The sequence below is a fragment of the Marmota marmota genome, unplaced genomic scaffold, assembly GCF_001458135.2.
Source record: "Marmota marmota marmota unplaced genomic scaffold, marMar, whole genome shotgun sequence".
Taxonomy (NCBI): domain Eukaryota; kingdom Metazoa; phylum Chordata; class Mammalia; order Rodentia; family Sciuridae; genus Marmota; species Marmota marmota.
The window spans coordinates 20,880,848-20,902,208 of record NW_025999998.1 but is presented as its reverse complement, the minus strand read 5'-3'; the positions used below and the strand labels follow the sequence as shown (position 1 = coordinate 20,902,208).

The window sequence follows — 21,361 nt, the reverse complement described above, 5'->3', positions numbered from 1 at the left end:
AAAAAAAAAAAAAAAAAAAAAAAAAAAAAAAAATTCCCTTCATTCTCCAAGATGGATCTGTAATGAAGCTAACTGCCTACTGCTGGAGCTGCAAGACCTAGCAAACTTCCCAGGAAGACCAATAGCCACCTCATTCTGGAAGATTACCTTGAGCTTCTCAGTTTTTACTAAGTTCTTCCTCTCCAATGTCTTAGGACCAAAATAACTTGGAATAGAATCCATTTCCCTGAAAGTACAATAGGAAAGGAGGGCAGAAAAGAGGGTATTTACTATGCCAGGTACTTAACATTAAAACTATAATATACATTATATAGATGGGGTTTATTCTCCTCATTCCATTGAAATATTAAGGCTTAAAGAGATCAAACTTCCTAACACAAAGCCAGTAAAAGGCACAACTGATCCAATTTCAAATCAGTTGAAATGCTGTCCCTACTGCCATGGTGTGTGGTGCCATCGTGATGCAGAGTTTTCAATCCACATTAGAATCACCTTAAAGGTATGTTCCTTGAATGGGGTGGGGGTGGCCAAGACAATATTTACTGGCATTCTCAAATTTTGCTGAGGACCCAAAAGGACTAAGGGTCTACAAACTATATCTTGAAATCACTAATGAAACTACACTGAGATTTTCAGCTTGTTCAGATTCTGGGGTCACTTTTACTTTTTCCCTCTAAAAGAAGAATACTAGGGCTGGGGTTGTGGCTCAGAGCACTTGCCTAGCATGTGTGAGGCACCAGGTTCAATTCTCAGCACCACATATAAACAAACTAAAGGTCCACTGACAACTTAAAAAAAAAAGTTTAAAAAACAGATATTAAAAAAGGAAGATAACCAATTCATATTCTTCCAAAATGGGGAGGGAGGGCTGGTTCTAGGTAATCCCAAAAGGAACTGAGAGCTCTGTCTTCACTGCCACAGCCAGTACTGCTGTGGCAGTGAAAACTTGCTGTAGTAGTGAAGACTTGCTGTGGCAAGTGGTGCTTTCTATGTGCTAAACTGCTCAGGTACAATCCCAAGTAATCCTCACAGTCACTGAATGCATTCCATGCTATTATTAATGTCATCCTATAGATGAGGAAACCGAGACTTAGGCAAATCACTTGCTAAAGGTCACACAGCTTAGCTTAGTTAAAAGAGTAAGCCATCCAATTTATAATAAAGAGACCAGAACTTGACCCAGATCCTACTGACATCATCCCCACATTTCTTGTTTATGGAAATGCCAACTTGATTATTTATAGTTCTCCTGCTAATGAGACCCAACTTAAGAGAAAAGCTTCCCATACTTAATACCTTAACAGGTGCCTTTTTAAGAAAAAAATTGACAACAGAAGAATATATCTTACCCATTCCTAACAGCCAAAAGTAAGTGGAGAAAAGAACAGCTTCAGACAGATGAGGTAAGGTTTCTCTAAATTCTGATATTAGAAATCCTGTGAAATTTTAAGTGATGGATCTTCACTTTTAATGACAAGAGTTAGTAATATCTTTTGTCTAATGCCTAGAACTAGGACTTTGAAAGTAGTTATATGTAAGGTGCAACAGTACAACATTAAAATATATATATTGGCTATAATTTTTTAACATTATAGAGAAATTTAATAGAAAAATTTTTCTGTGATTTTTATATATAGACACCTTGATCAACTACTTTTGAGCTACAATTACACATCTTAAAAAAAGTCTTAAAAAACTAAGTTTATTTAACAGTAGTCATTTCATACGCTACACACACACATGCACACAAATTTAAAGAATATGGTAAACCACAAACAAACAATACTGAGCAGGTACATTAATCAGCATTTGGGGGCTTAATTAAAAACAGATTTCACCTAGATGTAAATTTACCTCTTGTTCCTGTCAAATTCCCAAAAGCCTGACTTTTACGAGCTCAAAATCCCACTTACCACTGTCCTATAGCTTATGCACTAGTCTTCAGGGAATGTTTTTCTATTTTCTAAATAGATCATTTAATTTTTAAATAAAAACATTTTAAAATAAATTCTAATGCCACAGCTGCTGTTTTGGCAGTGAAACTGTCACACAGAGAGCTGGTGTTAAAAGATCAGATTAAGAGCCTTCAGTCCTGGCACTGAGTGACGCCTGCAGCCATGCAAGAGTGATTTTCCATGCCTCTGAAGAGACAGGAAATAGAATTCATCTTCCTCTAATAACCTGCCTTCCCCACTCCCTCCAGATTACAGTCCATCTGGCCTCAGGGAAGAATTGAGGAGTCTAATGCTCACAGAATGCCCTGAAAATGAAACAAGGTGGGCAATGTTCAGACACAAAACATCAGAGAAGACCAGATTTGACAGGAGCAAAAACATCTGTAGCCCACATATTTAAAAATATACATACATCTAAGGAACTAGAAAAAGAGCAAATTAAATACAAAGAAAAAAGAAGAAAAGTTATGCACAGAATGAAGATTTAGGAAATCCTGACATAGGACATTACATATGAATTAAAAATTTCAACCAAGAAATGTTAAAGCATTGGGGAAATAAATAAATGGTCAGAATATGACACCTACTCTCCTAGTCTGAAGAACAAAAGAGTTACCAGTATTTCCCTACGTTTTCCTGTACAGGTACAACTTCCTTAGCCAATTAATTCCAGTCCAGTCTTGCTCAGCACCACTACCATTACACATTCCATTCCTACTGGGCTTGCTCACACAAACCATATAACTCATGTGGGAAAACAACTTACTGGCAAATCAGCTCCACCAACACCCCCAAGACCGCCTTCCATTTCTGAACATAATCCACATATCCTGCAGAAATGCCATGGAAACCAAAGCTGTTTCAGTAATTATACATAGGGGTCTGTATCTGCAGAGGCCTAGTCTAATACCACCCTGGGGATAATTCTAACTTTTTCCTGCTGCCTTGGGGTATGAAATCCCATCCTGGTTACAGTTCCCTGGATTGCACATGGTTCCTACTTCTATCTTCATAAAGCTGAGCTGCTTAAAGAAATACATACTACTATGAATCAAGTAAACGGTAGTTGGCTTTCCTAAAGAAATCCAAAATATGCTCCTTAACAACTCTTACCAACTTGCCATCTAATCCAAACACAAGAAAACCCTAAGTAAAAATAGGTAAATTGGGATATGACTGGTGATAGTTTTGTGGTCACAGCAACAAGGGAAAAAAAGGCAATAGAGCCTTTGCTTTTTGTGATCCAGAAGATTCTGGAGGTTAGGTAAGGCTGTAAATATGTGTGCCCTTTCCCAATATATGCTCAATTAAGGATACTCATGGTTTTGATGTCCAACCCAGTTCAGACCAAAAAAGAAGTCACAAATAGCAATCCATATATCCACAAGACACATGCATGCTCAAATAATGTTAATGCTAACATCAGCACATGGCCACTAGTAGGCAGGTGGATGAACAGCTCTTCTGAAAAGCAATGACACAACAGGCTGACACAACTGAAAAAGTGGAAGCAATGTGCTCAATACCTTCTGAGCCCCAAAAACAAAGCATGCGGGGTACTCTGTTAGTAGTTCTTCCTCCTTATAGTTCATCTTACCCAAGGAAAGGAAGGTTAAGTTATCCAGAAGCAAAAATCATCTCTTTCCAATACTCTCACCTAAACTTTATAACTACCAAAAGCAAGCAAGCAAAGACAGAGGATGCCACAAGGAAGGAACCAAGCTCTAGAAATGCACCTCCTCATTCCAACGTATGTGCATCTGTCAATAATGTGCACTTCCCCTAATGGTGAGGAACAAGACAAAACTAGTGAGCCACATGCCAGGTCTTGGCAATGTGTGAAGGCCCCTGTAAACAAAACCTAATTTTGATGAAAGTGGCACTCAGAGAAACTAGTCCACTGAGTCCATCTTGAATATCTTTTCCCAGATACATAGATAATATAAAGACTTAGGTAAGAATAAGTAACTTTTTAAAAACAGCTAGCCAAAAGTTACATTCATTTGTTTACTATGTGAAGCCTTTCCGTTTGATATGTCTTGTAAAGACTCTTAATGAGAACAAGCTCTTGTCTTCCTGGCAATTTTTCGATCTTTCCTATTAGATGCCATTATGATAAACAAGCATAATTTTGAGAAACACTACATCATATAATGACAGCAAAATATTTTAACAATTGAATTTTACTTAGCACATTAGAAAATATCACATTATATAAACACATTTAAATTACACTCCACTGAATTTTAATAAGGTACAGAAGTTGGAACGAGAACACTGTATCTTAGAAATGTGAAATACAAATACTGAGAGACTGGCAAGGCCAGAGTCAGTTCCACAATGTCTTCTTTAAAGAATCACTAAAATGCCAACTTCTAGTCCAGTGCCTAAAATCAACTACCTTACCTCTTGGGACAGAAAAGGAATGACTTGTGCACAGATAGCATTCAGCCTCTTGACAATCTCTGCCTGCAAAATAAAAAATAAAATTTTAAAAAGAGAATAGCAATAAAGAGAACAGTCAGCTGATTACCAATTTTGAAATATTAATAGGATGATATTAAAACACTTTATATTCTGGCTTGAGTATTTATTTCCTAAGAGGAAAACTATGTTGTCAGCAAGCCCATTAAAAGGAGGCAGTGATAACAGTGCCACATAAATAGCACAATTTATTAACCAGGATGTACCTTAAAAGTTAATCTTCAAAGACCAAGGCAATATAAAAAGAAGTTTATTTTCATTAGTAGAAATCAGTTTTCAAAAGCTTCATCATGATCCTTGCCCATTCTCATGTTTCTCATAAAACTAAGTCTTTAAGCATTTACATGATAAACATCTTTCCTACAACCCAACATTTTCCATTACTAACTCACTGGATTGCTACATTTGTGGACTTTACTTTTAAACAGGAGCACTGGGATTTTATACCTAAACTTCCAACCTCCTCAAAGAGGAGTACCCAAGCAACCAAGTAAGTTGATTAATTCAGATTCTTAGTTATAAATTGTTGAGGAATGAGATGCTTTCAACCATAGTAAAAGTTTCCAAATGTGTCCCATCAGGGTATTCAGTGGGTAGAGGTTTGGAAACATGCTAACATCTTACTACACTTGGCAGAAAGTAATCAGAGTCTATCTAGGGAATAATCTTGGGAATCTTATCTTCTTACTGTCCATCTGCAAAAGTCCCAAGATTGTCAGAAATCAGAATTTATTCTATAACACTTTTAGTAAGTACAGAAACCTCATACCAACATGAAGCTTAAGAAGCAGAAAAATACTACCACTACATGTTTTTTATAAAAAGCTACTCAAATTTAAGCAATGTTCATCTTAATTTGTACTTTTGGATGATATGTTGTTTAATTTAGCAAATAGTTTTTTTAGACATACATACAAAATAGCTTATATTTTAATGATGGGGTACAGAATATGAGAGGAAGAAGCGTTGAAAGCCAAAAAACCTTAACCAATTACTATTCCTGAGACATTCTTAAAATAGGTTCCATCTAGGGTCAGTTCCTCATTTTATAAGAGGGCAAAAATTCTCTTTTTTCCTGCTAAGTCATTACCAGAATGACAGTGACACTCTACTTGTGCAATCTAGGCTTCCTTCTTTCATCAGCAACCCTTTTGACTTTGCAGCTATGCAATCTTTTTAAATGCCAACACCTTAAAAACTTTGCCAGCCAACAGAAAACACAAATTCACCATGAAGTTTCAAAGCAAGCTTTCCACTTTGGCCTGCATTCCTAAAAGGATGGACAAAAACCCAACTCCAATAAGCAGCAGTGAATAAGGACCCAACTGTGCTGACCCGATTTAATTTACTGCACTAGCCCCATGGAGCACTTAGCCATCCTTTAAGAATGCTTAAACCACCATGAAAAGATGCAATGGGAATCACCAAACCACTCTCCACCTGGACAAAAATACCACAGTGGATATGGGGTGAAATTCCAGTGTGAGTTAAAAAAAAAATAGAGTAGCAGTCAGAAGGCTGAAAGCAATACATCTCAAAGGCATTTGGCTGTTAAGCTTTTTGTAGGGAAAGGTGGAGGGGGAGAGAATAAAAGATAATGAGACACTTTGGGGCAGACCAAACTGATGATTCTAATGCTTAGAACCATCTGCCAAGCATATTTTCCTCATTATGTTGTTTACATAAATAAAATAGTCCCTTGCTAGGAGGGTTGAAAAATGTGTGGGCCCACAAGAAAACTGAGTTCTTTAGTTTGCCTACATAACCTAGACAATAAAATCTACTCAAGAAACTTACTCATTTGGCAAAATAAAGATCAAAAAGGTATTTGGTTCCTTAAGTTTGGATCTAGGCTATTTTAAGTCTGACCAACTATTTAAAGAAAAATCCTACATTTTCTTAAAAACAAGTATAAAAAAGAGAAAAACCTAAATCACGTATGTTAACATATATATATATATATATAAAAAAAAGAAGGAACTTTTCCTTTAAAGGTCTTCTTGTATTTAAAAGACTTTCTTAATTTATTTAAGTTGTCATGCCAATGGATTTTCATAGTCAGGCTAATTGGCAGTGGGGGGTGGGGTGAGATGTGTGTGTGATTTCATAAAATTAAGCAGGTCATTCCTCACTTTGAAAGCTAAAGTTGCCTCGGAAACACTGCTGCTTGTATGGTCATCTAATTTTGCCTCTTTTGTCCCACAGGACCCAGCTTTAGGGAGGCATCATTTATTTACAAGCCTTTCCACTGGGCTTCAGCGATCAGCCAATAATACTGTGGACACACACTTCTAATGGCCTATGTTTTGAAACTGAGTCTAATCTAATGGCATGGGGCCCAAACTCCTTTTCCAGCACAGCCATTAAAGGATGTAGGTTATTGCTGTTGTCACCATTGATATTTGTCATTGTAATGTAATTAGGGCCCTAAAATGATGCATTACAGCCCTTGGCACAGCTTCTATTAAAATCTTTTCTTCTGCTCACTGAACTTCGACCTGCTTTCTGATGAATAACAGACAGACAGCTTTAGGGTAAGGAGCAGATTCATCAAAGAAGTATTTTTCAGCTTTGGGGAATGAGAAGTTAAAAAAAAAGGCAACCAAGGAGGAAAAGCACTAGGGGAGGAAAAGCCACAACACATATTTGAATTTCATCTGACCACTTGAAATTCTGATTGCATCTGATGAATCTTGCTTAGACAATATATTCCCAGCCTTCGAATCACATGGTTAATCAGGGCTCTAATCTGCTATCCATCAGCCTATGCCAGCTCTGTAGCTTCCAATCAAATTTATAGGTAATGTGGGTCATGCATCCCTGAGCAAGTATATTCACAGATAGCCCATTTACACAGGAAGAGATTCTGACATAACTGCTGTTAGGGTTACTCGATGTTATAATGGTATTCAATGCTTTATGGACACTACACTAAACTATTGCCTTTAGATTCATAGTAGTCCAAAATAGCATTAATGGCCTCAATGAAAGGATAATTGTTTATGTTCAAGTATAAACAAAAAACTCATTTTGGCATTCACACTTTGTCAAATATATTCCCAATTTTTGACAATGCTATTATGTCCTCCCCTATCTATAGATATATTCATCTAAAAGAAAAAAAAAGTGATACGTTTTCTACCCTCAACTCACCACCATTCTATCTTCTCTTTCTACTTATCTACCTCTACATCATATTCCAATAAAAAGAATATAAAAAAATGACCATCCCTGTTTAAAGACAAACAAAAAACTCAGTTTGGACAAAATATCTTAGGAAAAGGTAACAACAACAAAAAGCATTCTATGAAAATCCTTTGGCCATTCACTAAACACCTGGCACATGAATGCCAACAGGCTAACTCAAAAGTGAAGACAGACAGTGGAACAGTAGCATGACCAGTCAGTAATGAACTGAGAAAACACCATGAAGAATATTTCATTCCTCTTTATTCATACTCCAGTACTTAAGAATTATTGGACAATTTCTGAACTACCTTACATCATAAAAAAAGTAATCTCATGCACTGAAAAGAATGCTACTCAACAGATTAAAAAGTAACAAAGTGTAAGGCACACAATATCACATATATATTTCCCTTACAAATTACACTAGTTATTTAAGACAAAAAAAAACTAGTCAAGACTATACCTGAATTCAATTAGAATCCCTCACATGGACCTGATATAATAAAAACCTAATTTTTATTTCGATTATTTATGCCTATATACATTCTTTCTAAAAAAAAACCTATATGATACAATTTTAGCAATCAAAGAAACATATCCAAAAATTATGGTGATGCACACCTATACTCCAGTGAGTTAGGAGGTTGAGGCTGGACAATCACAAGTTCAATGTCAACCTTGGGAACTTAAGGTGACCCTGCCCAAAAATAAAATTTAAAAGAGCTAGGAATGTATCTCAGTGATAAAGCATCTCCGAGTTCAATCCCAAAAAAATTGAACAAAAAAACACCAAATATCTGTTTAAAAAATTTTTCATGAAGTTTTTAGACTCTTGTTGAAACAGGAACAACATTTCTAAATATGTACTGTTGAAATAAATCAATAACAAAGCATTATTAGGAAACCATTTCAGCAGTCAGCTTAAAAAAAGAGCAAATACAATTTAAGGAAAACACTTTTGACATTAACAAAATAATGTCAAATAACATTCTACCATTAATTGATATTCTATAGTAGGTTTCTTCGCCAAAAAAATTTTAAAAGATTAATCTTTTTATTAAATGTTTATCAAAAATATACACTCACCCATTATATATAATCACTTAAAAAATAAAAAAATTCCTACTCATCCTGCCTGAAATCCTTTTTGGAATAAGCACAAATAAATTTTGCAACTTTCTCCCATACTTCACCACTGAAGAACTCTCTAACATTTTTAAAATTTATTTCACCAGAAAAATAAATTATCTTGATTTATTCCAATCTTTCTGAAGAACCTATGCATCTTTGAAAACTAATCTTGCCTAACCCTAGATTATTAATCAGAGTACTAATAAATTCATTCTTTCCTAAAAGTCCAGACTAGAAATAAGGGAAAATATTCAAGTAGTAATATTACTCTAAACTGATGCTATGGTTTGGATAAGGTTCCCCAAAGGCCCATGTGTTAAAGGCTTGGTCTGGTTACCAACCTGTGGAGCTATCCAGAAGTAGTGAAATCTTTAAGAGGCAGGGCCTACAGGACAGAAGTTAGGTCACTGGAGACATGCCCTAGAAGGAGATAAGGGGATATTGGGACCCTGAACTTTCCCCCTTTTTTTTTTTAACTTCCTAGAATCCATAAGTAAGCAGTTTTATTCCACCATGTGATTCCCACCATGATATATTGCCTTGAATAGGCCCAAAACCCACAGAGCCAATCCTGTACTAAAACCTCCAACACTCTGAGCCAAAAACCAACCTTTCCTCTTTTAAGTTAATTATCTCAGGTGTTTTGTTATGGCAACAGCAAGCTAACACAACTAAAAACTCAATATTTACCTTGCCATCAAACTTAAACTTTATAAAACAAATTTTATACTGAAAGACCTAAGCAATCTCATTTTACTTGGGACCTCATTTTGCTCTGAAACTTAACCTCTGACCTACTGTAGTCCTAAAGTCAGGAAAATACCACAGAAAAGCTCTGTGGAAACAGTTCTAGGAAAAGCCGCAGATGGTGATCACCTAAGATAGGCCAAGATATCGAAATATCTGAAATTCCAGATGGCCCCCACCTAGGTGTGGTGACCAATATCTAAACTAGAAGCCCTGCAGTTTGGCACGTACCCCCCTTGCGACATCCTCACGATTTAAACCAATCAATTTTAAGTGCATCAACCCCTTGAACTAACCAATAATTCTTTCCAGATCCTTTCCCACCACTTGATACGCTAATCATGTTTTAGAGTTGTTATTTGATTTTCCCGTGGTGTGTGATGATTTGCTAAGAGATGCTATGATGTATGTGGGGGTCCCTGCCTTCTCCAAAGAATGTATAAAACGACTGCAAATTCTGGGCTCGGGGCCTCTCAGCGTCACCTGTTGCTGTGTGTGCGCGGAGGACCGAGCTAGCTCTTTTGCTGCTTACATCGGATCTTGGTCTCTGGTGGTCTTTTGGGGGTCCCAAATTCGAGCATAACAATACATTTAAAAAAAAAATCAGTCTAGGCTGAGAGATTTAGACCAACAGTACTGTCAGCATTACTAACAAATTGGTAAACCAAATGTCCTAAATTTTACTTTAGAGTTCAAGTGCTTATTTTTATGTAATATATTTAAGATTGCATAATAAAATGAAGTAATATCATATAAGGAACATTTTAACAACAGGACAGCTATCAGTTTCCTAAGAGACTGGTTAAATCTACAGAAAATTTTTGCAAAGTATTAAAGCTGTTTTTTAACGCTCTGCCTGTCCCACTTCCTGCAGTGAGAAAGAGTATCATTTATGGAGTGCTCAATTAGTGTTGTCTTGATAAGAAAATTCCATTTTTTTTTTTTACTTCCACACCAATGAGATTAACTAAAACAATGATACTACTGAGGGTAATACCAGCAGTATCAACAAGGTTTGTGTTTTGAATTCTTAATTATGTTGTTTTACTCATGTTAAGTATGCTAAAGTACCCAGTGTCCAGCTCAGTTAACTGAATATACAGAAGTACTCTGTTTGTCCTAATAGGATATATGGTGCTACTGCTTATGGTTCTCATAAAGGAATATGCAAGGCAATGTTCTTCAAAAAAGTGTCCCAGCATACCTACATTCACGAAATTATTCCAAAGTATCCCAAAAGGTAGAGGTATTTTGTGGATGGATATTTATAAATGGCTAAAAAAGGGTGACCCTTCCTTTTTTACCAGGTGACCTTTTTAGAAAGTATTTCATTAAGGCAAATCTAAAATAGTGCCTACATACATCTGGGCTCTGATTATTGGGTTTTAATATTCTTCCAATGTGAAAACTGATGAAGAAAATGATAAACTATCAAAGTTGAGAAAGCTGTCAAGCATCCATAATTACTCAGACAAGATCAAATCAATTCAATTCTCCAGTTTGAAGAAAAACACTGTAACTCATCCTATGGTGGTTTACTCCACTCCACCAAAAAGGAGAGGCAAGAAAATGGAAAAAAAGGATGGGAGGGGAAAAAGGGATGTTATTTGTAATTAGGCAAAGAAAATTACTTCTCTGGTAAATTTAACTTTGGCGTTCACAAAACATAGTGGAACTAGTCAGAGAACCTGACTACTCATAAGATACCCAAGTTCTGCAAATGTTTCTTTCCTCAGAACTCCTTTGCCCATGTGCCCTACCAAGCCGACAGCCACTTTGTTTTTTCTCCTCTCTCTTGAGCACTGGAATGCTCCCACTCTCCCCAGCTCAGATGTGCCATCTTTCTCTCTGTGTCTCTCCCTCTCCCCTGTTACTCCCCTCTTTTTAAATGTGCAGGTATCTTTGAATGTTCATTTACAATTAAGTATTTTCATATTTAGCCACAGTAAATGGGACATATACTCCTTGTGTCCACAGTAGATGGAGATCGTCTTGATTTTTTCCCCAACATGATACATGCGATCAAAATGATGTGAAAAATGTCTATGGAGAACCTGGGATATAAGAATAAACCAAAACAAACTAAAGCTGGTACATGCCTATTATCCCAAGCTACTTGAGAAGCTAAGGCAAAAAGATCACAAGTTCGAGACCAGCCTCAGCAACTTAGGGAGACCCTGTCTCAAATTAAAAAATAAAAAAGGGCTGGGATGCAAGTGCTAGCCCCTGGATTCCACCACCAGTACCACCCAAAACAAATGAAACAAACAAACATAACAACCCAGACTGATGGACCTTAACAAGTTCTCATTAAGAATACCTACATATCCAGGGAAGCAACTAGACACCTTTTATCTCCACCTTCCGATCACTTTGTTCCTTTTCTAATTAGGAGTAGGCCACAATTCTTATGAAAACAAAATGAAGGATCTCAGTTCACTCTCCTTTCTAAAATTACTTATACAGGATTACTGAGCACCTGAGTCACTGGAATTCAGTGTATGTGTTTATAAAGCACACAGAGAGAGCACTTTATATGCAGAGTTCAGAATAAATCTCTAGAATGGGACCTACAGTGAACCAATTTGATGATTTGTAACAGCCCAAGGAAAGACCCTAGTCATGTTATAGCATCACTGGGCTCACAGAAAGTTAAAGATCAGTTCCACTAACTCAAGGTATATATCAGGAACTATACCCACTGTAGTATGTGCAGACCCAGCTCATACTTACTAACTCAGTTCAAAACCTGGACCATGAGAGTCAGGCTTGGGCAGCCATGGACAGCTGCAGTATAACACCTGTAGAGAACAAGCCAGGAATTGCTACAGGAACCACTTATTGCTTCATCCCTGGGCAGCAGATAACCTGATTCAACATCCCACATATATATCCCGATACACAAATTGCCTCCTCAATGTCCCTGACAAACCTATGTGAATACTCTCACTATTGGACAGTTTCATAACAGGGACGTTTTACCAAGAGCAAACTAATTCCTTTCTATTTGTTGTTGTTGTTGTTGGGATGCTATATCTCACACAAAAGTGGGCATACACTAACTGAATCCTCATCCAATCCTAATTCTTCTTTCATGGCTCACAAAATGTGATTCACATACAGTATAGAAAGCCACCTGGGGCAGGCTAAGGAATTAAACACAAAAAAGAAGGGGGCTGGGGTTGGGGCTCAGTGGTACAGTGCTCACCTAGTACATGTGAGGCACCGGGTTCAATCCTCAGCACCACATAAAAATAAATAAATAAATAAAATAAATAAATAAATAAATAAATAAATAAATAGTGTCATGTCCAACTACAACTAAAAAATATTTTTAAAAAAGAAGTTCAGTACCACAGACTGAGAGCTCTTTATGATCAGAAAAATAATACCATTTTCTCTGTAATCAGGCTTCTACTTTTGCTTCATTTCTTCTTTTTTAATAATCCACTACACCAAGTTGAAAAAATTAAAGGTAAAGGAAACTACTGTCATCTACTTGTGTTCCTATATTTTTGCTTTTAAAATATACCTTCAGTAGCCATAGGAATTAGACGCACTACAGATACCAAAATCTGACCATGCTCAAGTCCATCATATGAAATGGTACAGTACTGTACAGAACCTTTATACATCCTCCCAAATACTTCAACTGATCTCTAGATTACTTATAATAACTAATACAAAGTACATGTGATATATGTATATTATATTCTTTAAGAAATAATGACAAGAATCTGTATATGTTCAGTACTAACACGATATTTTTCCATATATTTACAATCCGTGGTTAAATCCACAGATGTAAAAACCATGGATACATAGAGGGACAACTGTACTTCAAGCTGCCTTTAAATTATGCAAGCAATTTATTTTTTGTATTTTTAACAAGTTCTCATTAAGAATACCTATATATCCATGGAAGCAACAAGACATATTTTATCTCCATGTACCTCAAAAAACACATGTACCTAAAAAAAAAAAAAAAAAAAGCCCAAATCATAAATGTATTATCACCTTTTTGTCCACTCAGCAAATATTTATTAGGTGGCTTACTGACTATTTGGACTCTTAATTGTTAAATGAAGACAAAGGAGTGAAGCAGAAGACAAGTAAATCCCTACTGTGTGGAGTTCACTCACATCATAAGGACAGGGAGACACAGAAGCAAGTACACAAACACATGAAGAGGAATGTCAGAAGTGCTACAAATAAGATAAAAGAGAACTTTGGGGCAAGGGGCCAGTCTGGTTTGAATGACATGATCAGGCAAAGATAAATAAAGTGACTTAAAACTTGAGATGTGGCTGAAAACAACATCTCCCAGAGCATGTTCTATATTACATTTTGCAGATATTAGTAACAAGTATTATATACATAAAGAACTCTCTGATTGGATGGCCTTACTTTGCCTCTGAAAGTTAAACAGCTTTGTTTCCTATTGGACATCTCAAAGGCTTTCATTTGATAGTGTTAGTTCTACATCTTTGGAGAGAAGCACAACAAAAGCAATACTACTCAAATTTCCCTGACTATGGAACCCTTTCTCCTAGAAGCTCTCAGAGGAAATAATATTCTGTAGGAAACAGGGCTGGTCCGTGGTTTCTTGCCCTGGCTTTACATCACCATTACCAGCAGACCTTTCACAAACAGATGCTAGACCTCACCCCACTAACTCACAATCTCCAGGGTGGGACCCAGGCTTCAGTATTTCATTTTAAAGATCCCTAGGTGATTCTAATGTGCAGGCAGGATTGAAAGCCATTAAGAGAGAGCAAAGGGTGTACACAACAAAAAACCGTGGAAAATAAGGGCAGGAAAAGATCCACTGGGGTCAGACTGTGAATGGTCTTGAATGCCACACTAAAGAGCTTGTCCTTTACTTGGAAGGCAGCAAGGATCTATCCAGGACAATTACTAGGAAAGCTATGCTAACACTAAATGGCGAAAGATACTTCAGTGCACTCTGTCCTCTACCCTCTTCTTGCCACTAATTATGTTTAAATGGCTGTGAAAGAAGAGATTTTTATCCACAAAACATACCACAGGAGGAAAGACAAGAGAATGAAAGTTAACTTCAAATAGAATTCCCAAAGCACTCCAGTTTTAGGAAATTCAACAAAGTATTTTCAGGTACTGGCTGCTACTCTTCTAAGCTAGAAACTATGATAGAAAGAGTAGTGAATGCAGAATGGATCTGAAAACTTGAGGTATGTATTTTATTTTTTTGGTAGCAGGAACTGAATTCCAGGGTTGCTTAATCTCTGACCAAATCCTCAGCTCTTTTTTACATTTTATTTTGAAACAGAGTCCTTAGGGCTTTGTATGTCCTTAGGGCCTTGCTGAAGTTGGTTTCGAACTTGCAATCCTGTCTCAGCCTATGGAGTCATTAGGTTTACAGTCATGCGCCACCACACCTGGCCACTTGAGGTGCTTATAATCCCAAACAGGAAAAGACCAAATACACCCAATAACATATGTCAAGTATAAGTGTCCTGGTGGGACACAGAGAAGTCCAAGAAGGGGAGAAATCCCTTTTGGTTTTGGTGAAAGTACTTTGGAAATCATATTAATTACCCAATTTTCAATAACTGTGTACTACTCTCTCCCTGGTACAGTGTCCTAGTCTGAAAGCGAATAGGGGATAGGATTTATAAAGATGATGAAGAAATATATTAAAAAGACAGTATTTTAAATTATTAACACAGGACTATTTTCCTGAATAAATGAGGGTGAAAGGATTCTGAGAGACAAAAAAGAGAGTAGGGAAAAGAAAGACCATTTCAAAAAGAGCCTGCTGTACCATAAATTCAGAGAAGAGGAAGAATGAAAGGGGAAAGGGGCAGTGGCAGCGACAGCACAAGATGAGGCTCAAGAAGTAACTCCAGAAGAGCCTAGTAGATCAGGCTTATTAGACCAGTTAGGAGATTACTATATTACTCACAGTGAGAGTCATTTTAAATATGGTGACGAAGAGTTGGATTATGATCATGATATCCACCCTAAAATTCATGGAGAGCTTGCAATATGCCAGATACTTCACTTAATGCTCAAAGCAATTTTAAAAGGATTACTCTTGTCCCCATTTTATAGATAAGGCCTAAGAAGAGTAAATTGTTATGAAGTCACCATGATGACATAGATAGCTAAAGAGAAGTAAACATGTGTAGGAATAACAGGGAACAAATTCCAGAAGACCTTATGATTGGCTGGGTATAGCTAATGAAGGAGACATGTGGGCAATAATCACTTGCCTCCCCCTGCATGTTTCCTAACTTGAAAAACTGGATGGATAGAGCTAGCATTTCCTCAGATAGCTCTCTGGACCTCAAGCAAGCTTGCAGGGGAGGATATCAATTTTAGAACCGGTTGAATTTAAGTACCTATGAGAATGGTCTCAGAGAGGTCTGGGTTATTTGAAAGAGAGAGAGAGAAAGAAAGAGAGAGAGAGAGAGAGAGAGAGAGAGAGAGAGAGAGAGAGAGAGATATTGAGATTAACCTACTTAACAGAATAGATGAGACCACCTAAACAAAAGGGTAAAATGGATGTAGAGGGTAGAGCCATTCTGGGAATACTGGCAGGATTTTCAGGTACGAAGAAAAGCCCCTAAAAATGACCCTATAGAAGAGAAAGAGAGAGAAGGAGGCAAAGGCTGTAGACAAGAGACAGATATGGGGACACACAGACTCTAACATAAGGATAGGCATGGTGACCATAGTCACAGCAAAGGAGATACTCTGCACAGGAAGGACCAGCAACATGTGGTGGCTTCACTAGATTTGTATAACTGAAGAGTAAGAAATTCATGATTCCAGAATGTGAAGCCTAGTTATGGCATGACCTACCATGCATTAAAATACTAAGTCATAGGCATATGGGTAAGGTTTGTTGTAGGAACAGTTTTGGAAAAGCATGGGAAGAATTCAGACTCAAGTGACCAACATTCTAAAAAACACATCTATTATGAATGATCCAACTATAGAATCCCAAATCCCAGAGTGACTGGCTAATTTCTAATCTAGTTGAGCAAAGACCTTAAACAACCTCTCCCCCAAATGATTCCAAACTCCATTTCTACAACCATGAAAAAAATGGAAATAGCCACAGTTCAAGTTTTCAGAAATATTTATGAGGAAAGACATATGAATAAAATCCCTTAAGGTAAGTAAATAGTTCTGTTTTAAGACAGAACAGAGATTAGATACTGCTACAAACTGAGTGACTGTATTGTTAGGTATCGATTCAAGCTTAGGGCTTTTTCTATCGTTCAATTAAGAAAGCATCCCTCACTAATTTATACAGCAGAAGGGCTGCAGGGTCCAAGAGGTAGCTGGAGACAGATCCAAGGAGTAAAAGGATACTAGACTCAATGGTACAGTAACAGAGGACAGTGCCTCTTCATTGACTGGAAGGAGCAAGGTCACAGGCTAACCCCCAGAAATTTGCTATTTCTCCACTTTCTTGCACTGTGACCCAGAAAAGACATTCTTGGTATTTATGTTTTGCTACTGGCAAAGATCTCTCTTCCTCTTTTCTTGGTATACAGATACTTGCTCTGGATACAATAAAATTTATATATAGGAGTAAAGAGTAAAGAATATCAGCAGGCTGGGGGAAGGAGGTAATTCAGGCTTAATTTTTAAGCTTCTCTGATAATACATATATTATGATCCTGAAATTAAAGACTACAGAATAAAACTTCTGTGAGACTTACTGAAATATATTCTTCCCATTCAGCAGATGGTGAAAAAAACAAAAAGAAAAAGAAGAAAGACAAAAATTTTCTGAGAATTTAGAATTGCTTTAAGAAGAACTTAAATGGATTTTACATTAACCAAAGTACCAAGCGCAGTGCTTCTTTCAGCTTCCAACCTGTGAATCCCTGTCAACTGCCTTAAGTACGCTGCAACATGCCATATCACTTTGCTTTTTAAATTATTATTTTTGAGGTTACACTGTATGTTATGAACTTTAGTCAATTCCTAATTTGTAAGTAATCCTAATAAGCTTTTTGATTGATTACAAATTTTAAAACAGTGATACAGAAAGTTGCCATGCCCCAAACTGTTACCAAACAGCAAGAAGAAAATGGGCCTCTGCCAGGACATAAATCAACAACTGCTAGGTTTGGCTAGGTAGGTTTCCTAAATTTTGTTTTATAAAGGACACTGTCCATGAAGGATGTAATGTATTCATTTATATTATGCTACAAGCTCTTATCTCATCACCATTTATAAGCAATAGTTCACAGAGATGCACCAGTCCACCAACTACATTCTGAGTATAGTACAACTCCAATGCAGCACTCCTAAATCTCAAATCTATGATTTCTTACTACCTTAGACTCTAGATGATAGGTAAGTTCCCTCTAGGAAACAAAATTCTCCAACACAATCCTATGAAAAGGGCATTCCTTCGTCTCCTCCCTGGCTAATTTAGAAAAGTTAAATAATCAGTTATAAAACTATCAAGTGGGTGAATGAAAGCCTGGAAATTAATTCTTCAGATAATCCCATTTCAGTTTCCCACTAGGTCAGCACCATCTGCTAGTCTGAAGGGCTGTGCTGCAGCAAACAAAAATAAAGGACCACAAACTATAAATATTTCCTTATTTCTAAAAACCAAAAAATGACAGGGTTAAGAGAATGATATGGTAAATGTCACAGTTTAAGACATTAGTCTGAGCTTCTTTCACAACATAATATACTTCTAAAGTGGGAATTTTTATGATACAGAAGACAGAGACAAACCCACACAGTCATATGATTCTTGACAAAGGTGCCAAAAAACACACATTGGAGAAAAGACAGCCTTTTTAACAAATGGTGCTGGTACAACTGCAAGTTCAAAGCCAGCCTCAGCAAGTTAGCAAAGCCCTAAGCAACATAGTCAGACCCTGTCTCAAAATTTAAAAAATAATAAAAATGGGGTGGGGATGTAGCTCAGTGGTTGTGTGTCCCTGGGTTCAATCCCTAGTTTAAAAAAAAAATTCAGAATATATAGAAAGCATAATAAACTACACCAAGGGGCTGGGGTTTGGGCTCAGCAGGAGAGCACTTGCCTAGCATGTGTGGGGCACTTGGTTCGATCCTCAGCACCACATAAAAAAAATAAAATAAAATAAAAATAAAGGTATTGTGTCCAACTACAAGTAAAACAAAAATATTTTTTTAAAAAAAAACTATACCAAAAAAATAAAATAACCCAACAAATAGGAAAATGAACTAAACAGAAGATTATCAAAAGAAATACAAATGGCCAGCAAATGCATAAAAAATTGTTCAACCTCATTAGCAATTAGGAAAACAAATCTAAACTACCCTGAGATTTCACCTCATACCAGTCAGAATGACAGTCATCAAGAATATAAATAATATATGTAAATCAATGGATGTGTAACTGATGTGATTCTGCAATCTGTGTATGGGGTGAAGGTGGGAGTTCATAACCCACTTGAAACAAAGTGTGGAATATGATATGTCAAGAAATTTGTAATGTTTTGAACAACCAACAATAAAAAATTTTAAAAAAATAAAAAATAAATAAAAAAAAAAGAATATACATAATAAAAAAAATCCAGATAAAATGTCACGCGAAAAAGACAGGCTTTAGAAACAAACAAAAACCATTTGAATACTAGTGGTGCCAAAGACCAGCGATGGTCTTTGAGAATGTAACTGGTCCACTCTGAGCCTCTGTACCCTCAGTTCTGGGATAATATGCAATGGGTTCACCTTCATGGAATAACACCCCCACTGGGATCGGGTCTTTTTATTCCAGAAGGCCCTGTGGCTCAGGCCCATCCACCAGGCACAAAACACATTCAAGAATTGTTGCTTACTTTTGTCAAATGCTTTTTTAAAAATCTGTTTAGATTAAAATAAATAAATAAAAACATGTTTAGCGTGTATATAATTTTGAACCTTGGCTGAGTTATACTTTATATTCCCTATTTGAGATCACAGTATTCTTTTCAATAAAATTAATTTTTGAATATATAATAAAAAATATGGGAGAGAATGTGGAGAAAAAGGCACACTTTCACATTGTTGGTAGGAATGTAAATTAAATTAGTACAACTACTATGGAAATCAGTTATGAGGCTCCTCAAAAGACTAGGTGAGGGCCAGGCTTGGTGGCACATGCCTATAATCCCAGGGACTCAGGAGGCTGAGGCAGGAGGTCAGCAAGTTCAAAGCCAGCCTCTGCAAAAACAACTCAGTGAGACCCTGTCTCTAAATAAAATACAATAGGTCTGGGGATGTGGCTCAATGGTCAAGTGCCCCCGAGTTCAATCACCCGGTACCCACTCAGAAAAAGAAAATACTAGGCAAGGAACCACCATATGATCCAGCTATATAACTCCTTGGTATTTATCCTGAAGAATTAAAGATAAATACTTACTGCAGTGATACATGTATACCCCTTGTTTACAGCAACACAATTTACAATAGCCAAGCTATGGAACCAGCCTAGGTGTCCAACAATGGATGAATGGATAAAAAAAATGTGGCATATTGCTGGGTGTAGCTGGTGCCCACCTGTAATGCCAGTGGTTCTGGAGGCTGAAGCAGGAGGATTGCAAGTTAAAAGCTAGCCTTAGCAATTTAGTGAGGACCTGAACAACTTAAGGAAGCCCTATCTCAACATAAAAATGGGCTGGGGATGTGGCTTAGTGGTTAAACACCCCTAGGTTCAATCCCTGTTACTATTAAAAATATATATTTATATACACAATGCAATTTTATTCAGCCCTAAAGAAAAATGAAATTATGGCATTTGCAGGAAAATGAATGAAACTAGAGATCATCATGTTAAGCAAAATAAAAGTCAAATTCAGAAACTTACAGTCTTTTTTCTCTCTTATGTGGAAGCTAGAAAGGAAAAAGGAAAACAAAGGTAGGGGTGGATCTCCTAACAGAGAGATCAGTAGAAGAAAGGGACCAAAGGGTGGGAGGTGGAAAAGGAAGGGAGAAGTACTGGGAAGTGATATTGGCCAAATTATATTATTGTACTGTGTACATGTACACACATGTAAAACAAATTTCATCAACATGTAGAACTACAATGGACCAATAAATAATGTAGAAAAATAAACTGAGTTTTGCTTTAACTTGCATTTAATAAATTTCCTACAAATATTTGTATATTTATTAAATTTTCAGAAAAACTGCTCAGGTTCACTAATACTCAACCCTGCTGTGCATCAGAATCACTCTGAACCTTTTAGAAAAATTCCAATGCCCAAGTCCCCCGTTATGGGGCCGTGGAACCATCATTTTATAAAAAGCATTAATCCAGTCCTACCCATGCTGCTTTTATAGATGAGGAAATGAGACTCAGAAAAGTTAAAATAATTTCCCCAAAACAAGTTACTGATTGACTTAGGACTGGCTCCTAAAAAAATATTTAGAAGGAATGTGTTGTCCATAAAGAACTGAAGAAGCCATGATTATCAAAATACCTGAAACAATTTGAAAGTCTATGTTTTCATCTTTTTTATTATTTAAAAAGAAATAAAAACATGATATTTATGCATTATTCCTTTTAATCTTGACCAGTACTTCTTCTGATGAGGGGGGCATTATCTCCACCAGCCACAGCACTCAATGATGGAGACACAGCGAAGCTTCTGCCTTTGGCCTTTGCGTGGTCAGCATTTAGTATAGAGTGGCAGAACCATGGGTGATTCCTTTTCTTTTGCTTTCTAAAATGTCTTTAAATTATTAATTTTCTTAAATGTCACTTTTTTGAGAAAAAGTACTTAAAAAACACCTTTAAAGCCCTCAATATAACTTAAACTGAGAAGTCCAAGAACAAAGACAATTGTTGTGTCATGATTGTAAAAGTTTCC

At 36.7% G+C, this 21,361-nt stretch overlaps 1 protein-coding gene across 8 annotated transcripts in view; it reads right to left on the bottom strand.

The window, feature by feature from the left end:
• The window catches only part of Tle4 (TLE family member 4, transcriptional corepressor), a 136,576-nt gene that overhangs the window by 100,070 nt on the left and 15,145 nt on the right, over positions 1-21,361 (bottom strand). For 4 of the 8 annotated variants that reach the window (XM_015492952.2, XM_015492953.2, XM_048806954.1 and 1 more), the window contains exon 4: positions 4,362-4,424. In XM_015492952.2, coding sequence (XP_015348438.1) covers positions 4,362-4,424 — 63 coding nt within the window. Of the gene's footprint in view, positions 1-147; positions 227-4,361; positions 4,425-12,239; positions 12,255-21,361 lie in introns of those variants that run through there. The other 4 variants (XM_015492954.2, XM_048806953.1, XM_048806957.1 and 1 more) reach the window with 2 other exon arrangements.